Genomic DNA, 14,088 nt, shown 5'->3' with positions numbered 1-14,088 from the left:
TCTTAATAGATGCAGAAAAGCATCTGATTGAATTTCATATTCACTCATGATAAAAACTTCAGCAAACTACTAATAGAAAAGGGCTTTGTGAATCTAGAGTATCTTTTTTATTTTTTTTATTTTTTTTTTTTAGTATTTATGCTTCCATTTTATTGTTTTTAAGAATTAAACTGCCACCTCAGTAGTCTTAAGAGCAATATAATGAAACATACATACATTTAATTTAGACTTATGTCCATCATAGCTTCAAAGGTTTCCCTGAAATAAGGCTGGGATTCACATCTTTTTCCTTAAGGAAAGAAACACTAACAGTAATTTTGTTATCCTTCTACCCACCCACCCTCATTCAAACAATAACTGGATGAATTCAAGTCTAACACCATTTAAAAATTTTGTCTGCTGCAACACATTCATCTGATCTGCCTCCCTGCATAACACATATTTTTTAAACCTAACTGAAAAGAAATCATTTTTAAAGTCTATGAGAATTCTCTTAAACATGTGGAAGTTTATCATGATACTAACTGTTTTGTCCAATACATAGGCTGAGTGGTTTCATACCACGTTCAGCTCTAGTGAATTTCAGTAAAAACAGGAGAGCTCCTTAGAGAAAGTTGAAAAGCTCTGAAGTGAATGTTGGCTATCTTCTTATCACAAGAAACAAAGAATGGTATTGGGTTTTCAACAGTAATATTTTAACAGCTCCTAAACAGGGGCATGAAAAGGAATCAAGTTTGCACCAGTCCAAGTACCTACAGTAATATGATAGAAGCACTCACCACCACCATTTCACACTAGTTCATACTTCACTCCCACGCTTCTAGTAACAAGAATTTCTCACTACATCTATTGCATTAACACTGGACTCTGAAACTGCTAGATGTGAAAAATCACTCCATTAACTTAAAAAAAAGCATATTCATTATTTTCAGCTGGTCAAGGTTGAAATGATCATTGATATCATCTCTAACTTCAGCTCTAAATTCATAGACGCCTCTGCATCTGATGATCCAAGATGAGAAACTGTTTTCTGCTTGTATCTGACAGAATTAAATGGTAAATTAGCCATCAGTTCACCCTTTGTCAAAAAGAAGTGTTCTAAATTTATGCACTACAAACTAGTTATAAATGATATCTGCATACTACATTTTTCATGTTTATATTATGCACCATTTTAGGGGGGAGGAAATACTTCACAGGGGTTTATTCAAAGGATATAAAATAATATCCTAAGAGTATTGATTTATACATACGAGATCTGTATAAAACATTAAGTGGTCATCTTAGCTGGACTGTAACAAGCCCCTATAATGCAAAAGCTGACTCTAAAGGCACCTTATAAAGCTCTGAAATTCACAATTTAGTCATCACTTTTCTCCAATACAAAATCGTCTGGTGGTCTGCACTGTTGACTCCCTTTTAAAACGTTCTAAATTTTATAGGGCTTAACCAATGAAAGGAATAGGAAATAATTAACACTTTTAAAATTTCAAGTTAGAGAAAAAACCTTATCACACAGTAATGAAACCTGAGCAACGCAAGTTTGTGATTACAAGAACGTCCTTCATTAATACAGTATTCCTCGATGGCATTCAAATTGTACTTTAAAACCCAACAGACAAGAACCCACTCAAAGCACAGATCAAACTCTACCAGGAAATGAGGAATTATACAAAGCCTATTCAGCCCTAAATATTTAAGTTTAAGACAATGAGCAGAGTAGAACACACTTCATCTAGATAACACAGTTTTAAACAGTTCTATAAAATAATGTTACTTAAGATTAGTAAATGTGGTGCATTATGTGATTCCCACCATTTGGTAGAAAGAATTAACGAGTAACAGTATCCCCCAATAGCTTGGAGCCTGTAGAGTCAATTGCTTTGGCCGTATCTTTCCAAATAACTACTAATGCCTTTTAATATTACGAACATAAATATGGAATTCCAATGTATTTTGGTGCTCCTGAGGCTGCCTAAAAACAAAAAGGCATCCAAGTGAAGTGCATTATATATTTAATATACCTCAAAATTTCAGTGCCTAAAATGTGAAATAATTCTCTACCATTTAACAGTCTGCCTTACAGTAAATTCTAGTAGATTTTTACTTTTAGGATTTTATTGTAACTTTGGGAAATTAGTGGTAAAACATATGGTTTTAAAAAACAGTATGTGGCTGCACTTAAATTCACATAAAAATAGCATTTTTACAACCATTTTGAAATTTTATCCTCTTACACAGGTTAACAAAATGTATCACAAGAAAAACTAAATGTTGGATTTAACAAAAGCCGTATTTTTAGAAGTGGAACAATGAAAAATTCTTCTCAAATTTTTTACAAATGGTCACCTCTGGGTCAATTTACCACACTAGGGGAACAAAGTTGTTAAAACGTAGCTGTGCTCAACTGAGCCACTCATCTGCACTACGGTATAGTACTTGAAGTCAATCCTAAGGTCAAGATTTAAAACCATTTTAAGAGACAAGACCCTAAATGTTTTGCGGTCACCTCAGTAAGAGGTACTCTTCCTTCCCCCAAACAGTCAAAGCTTAATTAAAAGATTGACTATACATAAGTTTTTGTTTTTCCTCATCATATCTTCAGTTCAAAGTACTATTAATCATTGGTAATACGGTCTATATCTTGTCTGATCTGGATGATGTGGTCCAGGAAGTGGGGTTTGAGAAGGCGGACCCTGCATTCGTGGAGGAGGAGGTGGCCCTCTCGGTGCAGGCCATATATCAGGACTCATTCCCCCTGGTTGTGGGAGTTCCTTGATCTTCACTGAACTGGGGTAAAGAGTTAGGATTGTAATGGTGAGGAGGGGGTGCGGTTACAGGCGGACCACCATGCTGAGGTGGGGGAGGTCCTGGAGGAGGATGGTTCATATAAGGTGGCATCTGGGCAATAATATGTCCAGGGGGAGGGGTGATTGGTGGTGGAGCAGAGGTCATTGGTGGAGGTGGAGCTTGGCTATACACCAAGTGAGGAGTACCTGCAGCCTGGGGAGGATGTGGCATTGGATGGCTGATTGGTGGTGGAGGAGGTGGGGGTGGTGGGTAATGTTGCTGTGGAGGCATAATATGATGCGGGTGCGATACCACTGGTTGGCCCTGATATTCAGGATGGTGGTGAGCAGGTGCTGGGGCAGGAGGTGGTAGTTCTCTAGCACCTGAATTTGAGTCATCCTGAATAGGGACAGTTATTAGATTGCTGTGTTTTCTTGTTGAAATACAAAAGGTTTCCTGACTGACCGAGTGAGGTGGAGGTGGAGCCATGGACAGCTCTGCAGGAGGAGCACGGATGTCCTCGTGTGGCTGAGTATAGTGCTCGTGCGGCACGTGCTGCAAAGGGGGTGGTGGCATCATGATGTGCTGCTTTGGCGGGATATGGCTCATATGGTGCTTGTCTGGCGGCATTATAAAGCGATCGGGGATTTCGGCTGGCGGTGGGGCAATAGGAGGATGGACGCTTTCGAGCGAAGCACGGGTAACAGGTTTTCCAGCTCTCATGTGGCGGTGGTTGATATGAGCCTGTAAGTCCCTCTGAGACAAGTACGTTCTCTTGCACCCTTGAACAATGCTACACATGAAGAGAGAACCTCGCGTACACTGCTCGATTCGCTGCACAGGATCACTACAGCTAAATTAGAAGGGGGAAAAAAACGATTTACTGAAAGCAGACTATAAAAACAACGCACGTAACTTCACAGCTACGCCTGTTTCTAAAATCAGTTGTGGAAAACACTGCAGAAGTGCACGATTAAAAGCTATAGTTACTGTAAGTGAACCTTTAATCTCTCCCACTCTGTGGTCTGTTCCCTATTAAGCGTCAGCTTTTCCACCAAACTCAGAACTCTTACTACAACAAAACATTACAAGTGCTCATCAAACAGAGTATGTTTTAAGAAAAGACCTAGTCTTAAACTATAAGAGACTCTTAATCTCACAAAACAAACTGAGGGTTGCCACAGGGTAAAGGGGTAGCTAGAGGGTGGTGGGGTTATAAACATAGGGGAAGGTACGTGCTATGGTGAGTGCTGCGAAGTGCGTAAACCTGGCGATTCACAGACCTGTACCTCTGGGGCTAATAATAACATTATATGTTTATAAAAAAATTTAAAAATTATATATATATTAAAAAAAAAAAAGGAAAAGACCTAGTCTTCCTAAGACCTCGAATGATCTTGTTGTCTCAAACAACTCTATGCTTTGCATCCATTTGCAAAAATATGCAGAAGGAATAAACCGAAGATCTGTCATAGTCATGGAATCCAAACTTATTTAGTATTTACTGAACAGTAAGCACATGCTGAGCAAACAGTATGACGTAGACGATGCTATGAGGACCATCCAAACGAGTACGATCACCCTACTCATCAGGGCTCCTAACATTCAAAACTGTCAACAACTTCAGTTCAAACCCTGACTTATCCAGAGTCTCTTAAGGAAGAATTACCAGACAATTTCACTACTAAAAGTATTACACACTCCCTTCTAAACTTTAAGCACTAAATTTAACTCATTCTTACTGACTCAGGGTCAAAATTATAACTCTTTTTCATTCACTGTATTTAATCCACACTTGCGTTTGGAGTTTTTTTCAAACAGGAAAAAAGGACTGAACCAGGTATCAGAAGAAGTAGGGTCAAGCATTGGCTCTGTAAACTTGGGAGAGGTTTTTTAATCTTTTTGTTTATTTCTTCATCTGCACCATGGGGTTTAAACATGCATTCTACCTGACTCACCATGGTTTTTTTAATCTACTTTGCCCTACTCAGAGAAGAATATTCTAGGATAAATAAAACAATGAACCAGTGATTCAGCACTACGTATGCACAGATACAAGCCACAATTGCGGAGTGTGTGTGCTGGGTCATCTGAGAAGAAATTAAATGGCTCTACACTCTTGAGTTTGAGTTGTGCCTACACTTCCATCCTTGCTGTCAGGCTGGCTGGCACTCCTTAAACCCAGTAGGTTTCCCATAAGTGGCCATTCGGCACAGTTCTTTTTTTGCTTCTAATCTGCTACAAACTCAGAAGTACCTCTACAGTAACAGGATGTAAGGCACTTTGTTTTGGGTGATGCTTAAAAGCAACAGTGTATGGTATTCATATTAACTTGGATTTCCATTTCTTCACTTCCTGATTTGAGTCTGATAAGCCAAAGAGGCTTATGTTCTCTAATAGCTAAGGGCCAACCAGTGAGGTGCTTACTAGGGAGTTACTCTTAATATTTCGAAGACTAAATTCCTTTTAACTATTAATATTAGAAGACTTAGTGAATCACCCTTTCTCTCTCAGTGATGCCAATCCTCCTACAACTATCCATAATTCTGTTCTGAACCAATATTTCCAATCTTGGGCTAGCTTCTGACACAGGTCATAAAATCTCAGAAGCCTACAGTTGTTCCAAGGAAGTCTGTCACAAAGCTTTCTCAAGCCTTCTATCAATGGATAGAATTTATTCTGGATCTTTCAAGACCATCCCAAACTGGATCAATATCAACCAATACCTCTAGATCTTCTTCATAACTTGTCTGAGCTGATGCCATGATGGTGTCCTAAGATGTACTCGAGACATAAATAAGATTTGAAGGCAATAAATAAGAGCTTATACTTAACATAGCACTTATTATATACTAGGTACTATATATTCAATACTAGTTTAGTTCTAACAACACAGGGAGGTAGATACTATTATTAGCTCCATGTTACAGATGAAGAAACAACCTGTCACATAGCTAATAAGTGGCTGAATAGGGATATGAAGTCAGGAATTCTAATTCCAAAGTCTCTGGGCTCAATCACTGGTTGATACTACCTCTATAATGTGCCATCAGGGGAAAAAAAAACCAAACAAACAAAAAAACTCTTTTGATTTATAACACTAATTCTATGATGACAAATGTATTTGTTTTGGCGAATCTGAATTGACAGATAATAGCTTCCTAGCCCTATCCTAAGGGGAAGGCTAAGAGCTACTCTGGGCTCACCAAGAAAGATGAGCCATGTCTGCATACTTGATATCCTGCTGCTGATTTACATCATACCCTGACCTTTAACCTAGTTTACAATTCATCCCATCACAAGCTTTATTATTTAAAAATGTAATGATAATCTTACCCTGGACACATCTTATCTCCTTTTTTTCATGTAAAATAGCACAGTCATAGCAAAAAACATGCTTGCATGGAATCATTCGCCCATAGATTTTAATAGGCAATCCACATTTGTCACAGAAATGAACTGGTGTATCATCCTTTTCACCTAAGATGTTTATCTGGAAGTCCCAAAAAAGGTGTCCAAGAAATCTTCTCTGATTTCCAAACAGTTCACCCCCTTTAGAGTCATACCGTTCTTCTTCATTATAACCAAATCCTTCATCCCCAGGTGGAGCCTTTGCAGGCATCCTGTTTATAGTCCTTGGAGCTCGAGGTGCGGTTTTGGTTTTATTCCCTTGTTTGGAGATGAGCTTTATAGGAATGCGTCTTCGAACATCAAGACCACCCAACGATCCGGAACTATTAGTGCCTTGTAACTCATTATCAGTGTGATCCATGATTCGGCTCGCAGGGCACAGTGGGAGCGGAAGTCAACCGCGCCGGAGTCGCAGGGAGCGCGTGCGCTCTACCTTCCCGAGCCCGTGAAGTGGAAGTGCGACCAAGTTGCCGCGGCTTTGGCCTCCCCGGGTTTCCTGCTCTCTTATCCACTACCCAACTTCGGTGAGGGAGTCAGGCATAGTTCGGGGAGAGGGGGACAAACAGGTTAAGCAAAGAGCTTCCAAGTCCAGGTTGCTGAGCCTTCTCCTCGGGTGCTTCAAGAGAGAATAGCCTTTAACTACGGAAGGGAGACCCACGGAAGCAGGGGAGCGGGAGAGCAGTAGTAGCCGGAGGAATAAGCTCGCGGCAGGTAAGGCGGCTGCCCGCCTCCTAGAGTATCTTTTTTAAAAGACCTACTTTAAAGATGATACTGATGGGGTGAATTAATGAAAGTTTTCCACCTGAGATCAAGAATACCTGATTTTGCCATGTCTGTCCATATGGCACTAGATGCCCTAGCCACTACAAAAAGGCAAGAAAAAAAAACGTAAGAATTGGAAAGGAAGGAATGAAACTGTCATCACCCCCACACAACATGATCACAACACAATTGTAGATGTAGAAAAATCCCAAAGAACTTGCCATCAGATCATTAAGTAATTTGAGCAAGGTCATTGGATATAAATTCAACTTAGAAAAATCAATTGTGTGTGTGTGTGTATATATATATGTATATATATATATATATCAATTATAATACATATAAATATATAAATCAATTATATATATAAATTGTGTATATGTATATATATATATAAATATATATAAAAGAAAAATCTATTGTGTGTATATATATGTGTGTGTGTATATATATATATATATACACTATACATACATACAAGAAGGGAACAATTAGAAAATGAAATCTACAAATAGCATTTACAATAGCATCAAAAAGTTAGGATTGTAGGAATGAGCCTCAGGAAAATGCTCTACACAGAAGCTACAAAACATTATTAATATTTTATTACTAGTTCAAAAATATTAATAAATGAAGGGACGGATCATGTTTGTGAGTGGAGAGACTCAATATTAAAAAGCTGTCTATTATCTCCAAATCGATCTATAGATTCAATGTTATCCCAATAAAAATCCCAGCAAGTTGTTGTCCTGAGGGGGAAAAAATTATTTCTAATTCTTAAAACACAGGATGGTTGAACAGGTCCATGATTTACATTATCTGACATTATATAATAATAGCCTGAAAATAACTATTAATACCACCACCTCCAATACTCAGAATGTGTTTTTAAATTGCCTGCATTCTCTTCTTATTCTCACAGCCCCATATCCCAGTTGACTGAATACATAACAGCTCATGCTGTCCTTGCCTTTTAGACTCTCATTTACTTTTAATTCTACACGTAACTGTATTTTTAATGCTTGCCACCATTCCTTCTGGTGAGATCTCTCTAGTCATTCTGATTGTCTGAAGCTCACTCTCTAGCAGATTCCTCAGGACAGGCACATTGATAATAGTAATATAAAATCTTTGGCTTGCATTTTCTTTCCTTGGAGTCTTAAATATGTTACTCCCATTTTTTTTTTTCAGATTTTATTCTATTTACGTAATCTCTACATCCAATGTGGGGCTCAAACCCACGACCCTAAGACCAAGAGTCACATGTTCCATGGACTGAGCCAGCCAGGTGCCCCCATTTTTCTCTTGCGCAAAGCATTGCCATCAAAAAGCCTGATGAAAATCTGAAAGAGAGTGGGCTTATGGCTAAGAAGATTAAACTTCATCTTGCTGGTAATGGCTTGACAAAGATGTTGAAAGTAAAAGCTAACATGACTTAATATGCTTTTTCAAAAGCTATTTCTGGCAAAACCATAGGCAGAAAGAATGGAGGCAGGAGACCAACCAGGAGGTTATTGTCATAGTACAAAGGAGAGTTTGAGCATTCTGGACTTGGGAGGTGACAGCGATGATAGATAGGAGGGGATGGAACTCACTGCCCTGAGCAAGGGACATGCATGCTGCCTACACACATTCCTTACTCAGGAATATATACCCTTTTCTTTTCAGCAGTCTGGCTTCTTTCACCAAGGAACCAGGCTACAGAGCTCAGGCCCTAGCCCCACTCTCCTTCACATCAGGCCCCACCCCCGACATGGAGCCCCAAAACCACCTAGAGAAGGGAATGATATGCTGGCCCAGGTCACCAGGTCTTCCAGAACCTCAGTTTCTTGGTTATCCCATCAGAGGCCATAGGAGGACATTCCCACCTTCCCTCCAGTGCCTGGTCCTGGTTTGCGGCTTGCCAACCCCTGTCTGTGAGCCTCCCTCTCAAGAATATCCCGGAGTTGAGTGGAGTTCCCTGGGATTTGGTCAGATAAAGAACAAAACCTGCACAGAGAGCAGAGATTTAAGACTGCCGCTCAGGACTCAACACCACTCACTTCATGGCTTCTGGCCACTTGGAAGCAGCAGGCCTTAGAGTGAGACCTCGGTCCCCTGTCAAGGAAAGGGAAGCACAGCTGACCCGCTGGGGTCAGGGCATCTCTCTTTACCCAGAGAAGGTAAGAACCCGGGAGAGATTTATGTTTCTTACCATTACACATTCATTTGACAAACACACACCAAGTACCTTCCATGTAAGGGCGCTGGGGAATTACGAAAATGAAAAACAGGTAAGGGGCTGGACAGGGTGGATGAAAAAGGGTCTGAATTAGGCAAGGATGGCTGAGACACTTCTGGAGGGAAAGGAGGGCGGTGGGGACCATCAGGCTGCTCCCACAGCGCCCCCTGCTGTGCTATGGCTGCTCCGGCAACTCCTGACCTTGCTGGGACTGCATCCCTCAAAACGACCCATTCCTCATTCTCTCAGAAGGCAGCCTCCCCATCATCAGAATGGACTCTTGGACCTGGGAGAAGCAGAAAACACACAAATTTGATAGAAAACTGTCCTTAACCCAGTGTTTCTCTCAGGCAAAATTGTCCTGGGCCTGTGGAAGAGGGGCAGGGGGACAAGAGGTGTGAACACTGTCGGTCCAAAGCATGGACTCAGAATCCTCCCTGAAAAGGGAACTTTCACTCGAGCAGGGTTCTAGCCCCGTGGCAGGCAGTCTAGCATCAGCCAGAGAGACCTGGGAGACCTGGGGAGGGGCCAACCCACTCACCGGGATGCTGGGCACTGGTGAGGGTCTAGAGGAGATCTAATGGTAACACCTTGTTTAATGCAGGAGGGGGCAGAAGCCAAAGGAGGGATGGTGGCTTTCTAAGGAGACCCACAGTGCCACTGGCAAAGCTGTGAGAAGAATCCAGGCTCTCCCAGCCACTCAGCAAAAAGGACCACAAGGAATAACACTCACAGACCAAAGGTGAACTAGACATGTGACAAGATGCTGTCCAGAGATGCGATCCAACCAGGGGCCAGAAACTCATTGCTTGTAAGAATCAGCAATGGCAGGAGTGAAAAACATCCTAAGACAAAGGGACAGGAGGTAGTACCAGTGACTCTGCTTAATAGATATGGAAAACAAGGTTGGGGCCCTAGCGAAGACCCATCCAGACCCAGAATGTGTCCACAGTTCTGACAGAAACCATCCTACCCTGTGGGTCCCTTTCTACCACTCCTAGTTCTCATCCAGATGCTCTACCTGAAGAGGGCTAGTTTTCTCACCATTCCCCACACTCCTGACCCTCTTTGGAGACTCGGCCTGTAAATTATCCCTGGATATAAAAATTGTCCTCTTTTCTTAACTCTAAATTCAGAAACTTTAAGTACAAGTTTTATGCTGGAAGAGAGAAGGGAAGCAGCCAGACCAGAAAATGTTCTCATTGATTGTTCTAGAGACTGTCACCACCGTCTCACCTCATTCGGGCCCATGAAATCCCCCCTGGCTCATGCATGGAAAAATACTTCTTGTTTAGTTCCTTTAGCCCAGCAGAAGTTGTCCAGAATGTTCAGCATGATTTCATTTAAGGAAAATAAATGAGGAATTAAAAAACAAAAACCCAGGATTCGAACAGGCCAGCTGACAGAATCCTGACCCTCCTGGGGAGTGCTCATTGGCATGACCCACAGGCTGTCCAGGCCACCTCCTACCTCCTGAACCTGCTGCCGGGGCTCCTGAAACAACTGGCCCAAGCCGCAAGGGCCCCACCTGGGTTTTCAACCTCCCTCGTCTCTGGCCTATGTTCATTCTAAAGAACTCTCCTCCCTTCCACCACCAGAAACATCAATCAATGATATAGCCAAATGCTGCCTCCCTTAAACTCATGATGGCAGATCAGCTAGCCAGGCCTGGTTTCGGCGTGGCAGTTCACCAGAAAGCTTGGGTAGGGTGGTGGGAGGAGGAGGGGTGCATGCATGTCTGACACTTGGACTCAGGGTGTCACCACCAGCAGGGACCAAAGGGTCCGCTGTTGCCCAGGGAATCAGCTCAGCCTTCAAGTGGGACCCTCCTCCTTCTCCCCAGGGCCTCCTCATACACACAAACGAAATTAATTATGTCATTCTTTTTTCTTTCTTCTTTTTCTTTTTTTCTTTTTTTGAGAAAGAGAGAGAACACGTGTGCATGTGAGCAGTGGGGGGGAGGGGTGGCAGAGGGAGAGAGAGAATCCCAAGCAAGCTCCATGCCCACCAGGGTGGACCGACATGGGGCTCGATCTCACAATCCCAAGATCACGACCTGAGCCCAAATCAAGAGTCAGACGCTTATCCCACAGAGCCACCCAGATGCCCCCTACATCATTCTTATTATAGAATAATTTGTAACAAAAATAAGTGGCTATAGACCTCACACCCTGCAATATAATGGCATAATTTATCAAGCTGCACATTTTTGTGTGCAGAAGAGAATAATTTCAGTAGGCTTTGGGTAATGCCAAAAGAAACCATGTCAAAAGAAAACTAGAGAACTCAGAGCCAAAGGAGAACATTTAAAACAAAGTATCTTTATTTGCAGTGCTTACAAGGAATTCCTTTGGAAGAACTGGGCTCTTGGATAGAACACACAGAAGGTAAAGGAAAGCAACCAAGTAACAGTTGGTCTGTTCCTTATTTCACTGAGAGAAGGAAACCAGTTCCTCCCCTGTTTATCACATCTGCAAGGGTCATTCTATCTTCTGCAGCCATTGGCACTGTAAAGTCAGAATTAAGCTTCTATTCACTACAGAGTTAACAACTCACAGGATAAAGGGTCAGAATAGAGGAATAGTGCTTCACAGAGTTGTAGTTTGTTGTGATGTATCTCAGAATATGAAGTTTTCTCTCCCACTAAGGAATGTGGTGTACACCCATGGTAAAAATGGCGGTATGCCTGGAGTGGGTTTTGCATTCTCCATGGAGAAAGGTAAGGTTCCCTGCGTGGTAGGAGACAAAGAGAGCTCAACTCTTTAATGTGTCACCGGCACAGTGGACATGGTAGTTGTCCATAAACACTGATGGTGTGAGGAAATGACAAAAGGGTGAATGAATAAGAGCACGGGGAAAGATAATAACCTGGAGAGAGTGAAGATCTAGGGAGCTGAGAGATGGTGTGAGGTTTCCTGTGGCAGTCAGGGCCAATGAAATTTGGAACACTGATAATTTATACTCACTATTAAAGTGGATTTGTGCTGGAATTAAGCCCCAAATTTTCAGCAAAGACAAAAAACGTATGCTGGTGTTGCTCAGAAAAATTCAGAGAGAGGGGATGTGTCCCAAATCTGGGAGTACTGAGGGCACAGAGAATAGTCCCAAGAATCAAAACTCCGATGATACTCACAGCTGAGCAGGAAGAAAACCATAGAGAAAAGGCTCAAAAGAGCAGAAGCTTCTGAGAATCCATGCAGATACTGACAAGGAAGTTGGATTTCTCCCAGTGGGAAGGGAGATCAAGTCTATGGATTAGGTCTTAAAAACAAGTATCAGAGAAATCAGATAAAGGCAGAGCCATCCTCCCTGCACCTACATTGAGAAAGGTGGACAGCTAAGGCATAACACAGGGAATGAGTGATACAGCAGAAACCCGACCCTCAGAATATAAGACAGGGAAGGCTTCCTCTTTCCACCTTGTCTTTAAACCCTCAGCCTGACCCACTGGCCTCCCTTCTCTCTGCCATTCTGATGGCTATGGATGCAATGACTTTTCCCTGACACCCTCCTGAGCCAAATGTCTCTAAGTCTCTGACCAGGTTCAGTGCTCCCATTTGGCAAGTGGGCTGGCTTCTTCCTTGTCATTAACTCAGAAAAGAAAGTGAGGAAGAGGTTGGAATTCTACCCAGGAGAGATCCAGAGGACTGGTGGGGAACCAGGAATTGTGGCCAACTGGGTGCATTTCAGGGCAGTGACCTCCAGAGTTCCTAGAATCTCAGCAGAAAAGAAAACTAGTTGCCTCCTGCAAACCTCACAGACAGCAACTTTCCTCAACCTCCAGCCACCTGAGGCCCCTGGCTCCCACGTGAATTAACAAGAATATAAAAATCCTATTTGTCCAATCAACCTCCATGAGGAAATTGGCTCTCCATGCAGCCAGGCGCGACGCCCAGCATCTCTGGGGGTTAGGAAGTGTGTAGCCAGGACTGGAAATGGAGGAGGATGTAGACCTGCCTCAGGTTCTGGCCACACTTTAGAACTGCCTCTGATGATCCAAAGACACAGAACAGCAGGCAACCACGATGACCTCCATCTCTTCCTGTTTCAAATGCCATTGTCACAATTTACCTCAGCTTTCTACCAACTGCCCCGCTCTGCCTTACCTCTGTTATTTCCTTGTTCTGCAGGTGCCCAATGTTACTTCCATTCAATCATACTTCTCAATTCTGCGTCCACACCTTGCAAGAACAAGCCCCCGGCCCAAAGACCTGCATTCCAGCCCCTTTCCTGGACCTCTGGGGCCACAAAGTCTCCCCAGATTAGTCCCTCTCCTGCAACTCTCCTGCAAGGTTCTGATAGTCCTCAACTCTCCATCCTGACAGGATAAAGGGATTGAGAATGTACTAAGTGTTCCAAAGACCTGGCAAAGGCCAAGTGCTGACTGGATGGTAATAAAGAGGGGAGAATCTATTTGTCTCCAGTAAACCAGTACTTCTCCACATTCTTCAAACTCTCCATTTAAAAGCCATACTCATGGGGCACCTGGGTGTCTCCGTTGTTAAGTCTGCCTTCAATTCAGGACATGATCCCAGGGTCCTGGGATCCAACCCTGCATCGGGCTCCCTGCTTGGCAGGAAGCCTGCTTCTCCCTCTCCTACTCATCCTGCTTGTGTTCCCTCTCTCCCTGTGTCTCTCTCTGTCAAATAAATAAATAAAATCTTTAAAAAAAAAAAAAAAAAGCCATAGTCATACCAGTGGACTTCCATTGCTCCAAAACAATCTCCCCTTTTGAAACGACTTTCGGAAGGCATCTGGAAGGCAGACAAGGGAGTCTTGTGATGAAGCAACAAAATCGAGTTTAAGCCCAAACCTCTGTCCACCTTCTTTCTCACCTTTGGGTCCAAGTGGTAGTTGACCATCCATATTAGCTCACCTTTCAGAAGTACATGATGTGTCACTTT

At 42.5% G+C, this 14,088-nt stretch overlaps 1 protein-coding gene and 1 long non-coding RNA gene across 2 annotated transcripts; one reads left to right on the top strand and one right to left on the bottom strand.

Moving 5' to 3' along the window:
- Nucleotides 1-1,482: 1,482 nt before the first annotated feature.
- On the bottom strand, nt 1,483-6,641 carry LOC116593877 (E3 ubiquitin-protein ligase Hakai-like). The gene is given in 4 exon segments (XM_032348490.1): nt 1,483-2,769; nt 2,771-3,643; nt 6,127-6,154; nt 6,157-6,641. Coding segments are annotated over 4 exon segments (1,455 nt in total). The 5' UTR covers nt 6,563-6,641; the 3' UTR covers nt 1,483-2,621.
- Nucleotides 6,642-8,248: 1,607 nt separating this feature from the next.
- On the top strand, nt 8,249-13,711 carry LOC116593880. The gene is made up of 4 exons (XR_004286977.1): nt 8,249-8,355; nt 9,789-9,926; nt 11,517-11,571; nt 13,315-13,711. It is a non-coding gene; the product is annotated as an uncharacterized LOC116593880 (long non-coding RNA).
- Nucleotides 13,712-14,088: the final 377 nt, after the last annotated feature.

Source organism: Mustela erminea, chromosome 6 (genome assembly GCF_009829155.1).
Source record: "Mustela erminea isolate mMusErm1 chromosome 6, mMusErm1.Pri, whole genome shotgun sequence".
Taxonomy (NCBI): domain Eukaryota; kingdom Metazoa; phylum Chordata; class Mammalia; order Carnivora; family Mustelidae; genus Mustela; species Mustela erminea.
Note: the sequence above shows the minus strand (reverse complement) of the source record. Positions and strands in the feature narration are given on the sequence as shown.